The 5,640-nt window shown below is 46.4% G+C and overlaps 1 protein-coding gene and 1 long non-coding RNA gene across 4 annotated transcripts in view; one reads left to right on the plus strand and one right to left on the minus strand.

The window, feature by feature from the left end:
• Window positions 1-1,523, minus strand: part of LOC115070986 — a 10,912-nt gene extending 9,389 nt beyond the window's left edge. For all 3 annotated transcript variants that reach the window (XR_003850091.1, XR_003850090.1, XR_003850089.1), the window contains exon 1: window positions 1,356-1,523. This is a non-coding gene — a long non-coding RNA (uncharacterized LOC115070986). The remainder of the gene's footprint in view (window positions 1-1,355) is intronic.
• A 141-nt stretch (window positions 1,524-1,664) lies between these two features.
• Gmds (GDP-mannose 4,6-dehydratase) overlaps window positions 1,665-5,640 on the plus strand; it is a 710,626-nt gene continuing 706,650 nt past the window's right edge. The window contains exon 1 of the mRNA XM_008836670.2: window positions 1,665-1,960. Within this exon, the coding sequence (XP_008834892.1) occupies window positions 1,859-1,960 (102 nt within the window). The 5' untranslated portion in view covers window positions 1,665-1,858. The remainder of the gene's footprint in view (window positions 1,961-5,640) is intronic.

Genomic DNA, 5,640 nt, shown 5'->3' on the forward strand with positions numbered 1-5,640 from the left:
AAAAAAAAGAAATTGTGGGCTAGGGCTGTAGCTCAGTTGGAAGAATGCTTGCCTAGCAGGCATAGTGTTCTGAGTTTGATCCTAAGGACCACATAAATGTGGTGTAGTGCCTGTAATCTCAGCACTCAAGAGGTAGAGGTAGGAGGATCAGAAGTTCAAAGTTATTCTTGGCTATATAGTAAACTGGAGTACAACCTGGGCTTCATAAGACCTTGTCTCAAAAACTATTTTTAAAAAGTAACAGATAAGGTATATATTTTTGTGTACGTGTCTAGGTGTGCACATGCCACAGTGCACGTGTGGAGGTCAGGGGACAACATGTAAGAGTTGGTTCTTTTTTCCATCATGGGGTCCAGGTGATTGGACTCAGATCTGCAGTCTTGGTGGTAAGTGCCTTTATTGGCCAAGTCATTTAGCTGATGGGGAAATAGGATCTTTAAAAAGGACAAACAGGGTATATTACCCCTGAGTATCAGTTCTGGTCTGCAATTTTTGAAGTGTTGAATAATTTATCCTTGCATTAAAACATACTTAAATGGAAACAAATACAAGCTTTAAAGATAACCTAGATTTCAGACATTTATTGTTCTAGATGAGTGCTTCCCCTGCTTTAGGGTCTCATTCTCCACACAGAATGCATTAGAGGAAAGGCAAGAAGTGAGACCAGAGAGACCTATGTATAAAGTCTGGGATATTTCTGAGGAGGTTGGGCTCTTCTGGTCTTGGGAGTCTAGGTCTTACATCCTATCTTCCACGTTCTCTTGGGCCCTGTTCTGGTAGATTAGAAGGACGATTTGAGGTTATTTATTGGCAGAGAGATGCCAAACCGTGGGGACACCTGTTTGTTTCTTCCTCCCACTCTCTTATTGTTTGAGGCACTTGCCATCCTTTCCCTGCCAAGGGGCACCTGCCAAATGGAAGACAAATTCAATAGACACGGACCTGGAACACCACCTCGAGCGGGATTAACTCTGTAATTTGTTACGTCCAGGTTTACTGACCTGTGCATTCTTGTCAACATTTCCTTATGCTTCATTCGGGTGGGGACAAAAACTTTACCGTCAAGAACTGCCAGCCCACGAAGTAAATACTCTTTTGAATGGCGTTTCTAGGAATCTCTGTGCTAGTTCTAAGCCTTAAGAAAAAGCTAGAAGATCCAGAAAGCCAGGTAGGGGTGAGATTAGTCATTCCCCACATCTGTGACCCCATTTAGGGGCCCTGTAACGCAGATGACCTCCAAGAAATGTAAAATTGACTATCAAAAAGACACTGCAACAGATTTCGAGGAAATCTTTAATAAAGTCCACGACCCTGGCCTGGTAGTGCCTGCATTTGAAATTCGGGTTATTTCCTACCGGAAAGGTCACCAGTAGCTCCTCCCAGCATCCTCGGGCGACATGAGCATTCTCGGAGCCTGAGGCCAAAGCTGGCTGTAGGGATGGAGCCTAGGCCGCTTAAGCCTAGCTCTCCGCCCTGGCTGGACCAGGCATCCTTCCTCTTCTTGAAGCCCGGCGACCTCAGGTCCCGCCCACCGAAGGGGCGTGGCTCAGCGCGGAGACCCCGGGGTGGGCGGGGCTGCCGGGGGCGCCGCTGCAGCGTAGTTGCTGACGCTGCTGACGCGGCAACAGCCAGGCCGCTGTCCGGCTCCCGCCGCCCGCCCCGGCCGGCCCGGCCCGCCCCCAGCTCCACGCCCGGCCTCCACTGTGTCCTGTCAGACCGTGGCGGCCCGCGGCACTGCACGCTATCCTTCTCTGTGCTGCAGCCCCGTGAGGCAACGATTGAGCGCGCCCACTTCCCAGCCGGCCCGCGCCCGCTCCGCTCCGCCTTCTTCTCAGCCGCCCGCCAGCCCCGTAGCGACATGGCTCAGGCGCCCGCCAGCTACCCCAGTTCCCGGGGCTCCGGGGACGGCGATTTGGGTAAGCCCAGGAAGGTGGCCCTCATCACCGGTATCACCGGCCAGGTGAGTGCGGGGCGGGGGCAGCGGCCTGCGCACGTGTGTGTCCCCACGCGGTCCGCGGACAGCCCTGCCTGACGCGTCCCGGAAGGTGTGTGCGGCCCCGTGGCAGGACGGCTGCTGCCGGGACAGCCTGCTTTCTCCTCTCTCTCTGGGGGTGTGAGCGCCTCGCGGAATGGCATCTCCACGCGCGGGCAGGACCACCCTCCCTCACCTGTCCGCCGGTGACTGCAGCTCTTCTTCCTCCCAGACCGAGGGCGCGTTTGGAATTCCGTTCCCTGCAGATCCAGATTCTGGAGCAGGGAAGGAAAAGAGCCCGTGATCTGTCAATATGTGCGTGCAGTCATTTCGCTCTGTCTCCCTTACCTGCAGTTCGTGGGCCTCAAGGAAGGGGCTGTCACGGTGCTCTGGTTCCCTCTTACCAGCGTTCCAGATAAGACGTAATGATAGCTGTCACAAATTATTTTTATTCTTATTTTTACATTATTTTTTTCTTTTAGCCATACAAACTTGTGAGAGTCATGATGGATTATTACGGAACTGAGAAATAACCAGGAGACCAGCATGGCTTTTTTTGCCCGAAGCACAGGCAGCTCTGCTTTTATTCTCATACTCATTAGAGCTACAGATGAATGTTTACACTACAGTGAACAATAATAAAGTGGCTAGAATATAGCAGTTTAGCAAAATATAATGAGCAAGATAACATTATCACCATTGTATGTCTTCTTAGGCGATCAAAGTGTCTCCTGAGAAAGTAGGGGAGCACCGGCATTCACGAGATAACTTCCCAGCAAGTATTCTTGCATAAACTTTTTTCATGAGATACAGGGCTCTCCAGACACTGATGCTCAAAGTGCAGCTTAGTTCACCAAACATAGTTTTAAAGCCATAGGAATACTCTTTCACAGTCCCTTCAGACAAGTCCCTAAGTGAGGCCAGCATTCTTATTCCAAGGAACTGAGCTCTTTTGGGTGAGATTAATCACGGGGTCTTGAATGTTGGGACCTGGTGTTGCACGCGGAATATGGCTAGTTTATGACAGTCATCTAGAAGTGTTGCAACAGGTAGGGCTGACCACTCTCTATCGAGCTGTGCAGTTTTAGATTAAACGGTAGAGAAGTAATCAAGCCTTTATTGCTGCAGAAGAAGTGTGTACATCCCTGGATAGTTCTGGTGGTGGCCAAAGTAATGCTGTAATGAAGATAATGAAAATGATAATAGCTAATATGTATTACACTTACTATATCGTAGTCAGTTGGCTAATACTGACTCGTTAGTTCCCACAACAAACTCCTTATTCCTACCTTCTAGATGTGGAAATCAAGGTTTAGGAGTTTAAATTACCAGATGCCCCAAAGATAATGACTCCTAACCCAAATTTCAAGGATCCTTGAAAGACTGTGACATGAATGCAGAGGCCCATGCTTGAATGTACATTTTAAAAATAATATTGGCTGGGCACTTACTGATGTTCTCACTGTGCTAGGCATTTTATATAGCCCCACCCAAGAGGCAGGTGTAACTTGTATTTGAGAGTTTATTTGGCTGATGCAGAGTGGCTTACAAAACTTGGAAATAGTGTTTTCTTCCCCTCCCCCTGACTAAGATTCTTTTCTGGAGACTCTACACTTGGTCAGGTAAGATTAAGTATGTCCTTTTGGTCATACACCGAATGAGTGCCGTAACAGAAATACAAACTCAAGAGACACTCCATTGCTCCAAGCCACCTTATTATATTACCTTTAGTAAAACATTTCATTCATTTTTCTTGGTGTGGGGGGGGGTTAGTTGGTTCATTCAAGTGCCCCTGATCTGGCACTTAGTGCAGTCATGATTAATGTGTCAATGTGTTGTTCCAAATTCCTGCTTGAGAATGGCAGACAGCCAGGGTATCCCTGTCAGTGAAGTACTTCTAGTCTTTGTTCTCAGCTTCTTATTCTAGCTCTCTCCTCCTGTCTATTCTCTGCTCAGTAGTTGTGTCCCCTTTTCCAAAGTGCGCACTCTCTGGAATAACCTTCAACCCTGGCCCTGCTGCCTTTGCATTGCTGTCCAGGCCCACTGCCAGCCAGCCCCAAAGCTTATGCCTGTTGTCTAATGATGTTTGCCATCCTTTATTGCACTCATGGAAATGATTTTGTTGTTCCTTGAGTACTGTTGCCTTGTACCTCTTTGGAGTCATTATTTAAACTGAATGGATAAGTCCTGTTCCTTTTAACTTGACTAAAGACCTCAGTGTTTTCACACTAATCCTGCCAAATGTAGCCAAGCCAAGAACTTTCTTTGTAAATATGCATTCCTGTTAGTTCTATAGGTAACTGACATTTCCATGCTTATAAACTGCCCTAAAATGAGAGATTTCATTTGCATTCTGTTACCTTCCGCCTGGCTTTACCTGGTGGACTTTCAAAAAATTGACTTACTCTCCCTATTAACAGAACACATCTGTAATGTGCATCTGCAGTATGCAGGCTTGTTTTGAGACTACTGGTGGTACAAAGGTATGTAAAATATACTCTGTACCCACTAGGATCTTTAAGGAGCTGAAGACAATACACATGGAAAGACAGCACCCATGAAAAAGTTAGTATTACACAAGAGTGTAAGGGTATTTGCAGTGTGAGTATTCCCTCCAACCCTTCAGGAATAGTCACTGAATGCTAAAAACAGGATAACTTTAAATTCCTAATCCTCCTGCCTCTGCTTCTAACTTTAATTCCACCTCTCTTTCCCAGTGCTGAGATTTCAGGCATGCATCACCACACCTGATTTATGGTTTATGTGGTCCTGGAGATCAAACCCAGGACATTGCGCACACTAGCCAAGCACTCTTTTCAGCTGAGCTACATCCCCAACCTCTAAGGGTCTTTATCACTTATAGATTGGTGGATTATAGTAATTAAATAAGCCTGATCATTTACTAAGTCTACATTAAAAAGGATTTATTTTTATTTTCTGTGTATGAGTGTCTGCATATATGTATGTGCATCTGTGTGCCTAGTACCCACAGAGGTCAGAAGACAGAACCTAGAGTTGCAGATGGTTGTGAGCTTCCATGTGGGTGCTGGGGGCCAAATACGGGGCCCCTGCAAGAGCAGCCAGTGCTCTTAACTTTCCAGCCCCTATATATCTTTTGTTTGTGAGGTTGTTTATCCCACAGATATTTGAGTTGTTTCTTCAGGTAATTCTTTGGAATGAACATGTTGCTAATAATTAATTTTACAAACTCTAGAGACTAAGACTCTATTGCAGAGTAGAGTAGAATGAGTTGGATTTCTAGACCAACCTGGATTTGAATTGCTATGTAACTACTTCCAGACTACATGGCTTCGGGTAAGTTTACCACATAGTAAGGACCTTTGCTCCACTGTGAGAATGGATTCTTCTTCCCAGTTATGACAATTTTCTTGAATTTTTGCAAAAGGAGTTGAATGGAGGAGCCAGGTTGGATAGAAAACCTGGCTTTTTATGAGGAATGCATAGCCAGGAGTGGAAGTTCCATGGTATTTGGAATCAACTACAAGAGTATAATGTCCTGGCTGGGCATGTGACACATGCCTTTAATCCCAGCACTTGGGAGGCAGAGGCACAGGCAGGCAGATCTCTGTGAGTTTAAGACCAACTTGATCCAAATATTGAGTTCTAGGCTAGCTAGGGCTACATAGTGAGATCCTGTTAAAATATAT

The sequence above is a fragment of the Nannospalax galili genome, unplaced genomic scaffold, assembly GCF_000622305.1.
Source record: "Nannospalax galili isolate Female #2095 unplaced genomic scaffold, S.galili_v1.0 scaffold737, whole genome shotgun sequence".
Lineage (NCBI taxonomy): Eukaryota > Metazoa > Chordata > Mammalia > Rodentia > Spalacidae > Nannospalax > Nannospalax galili.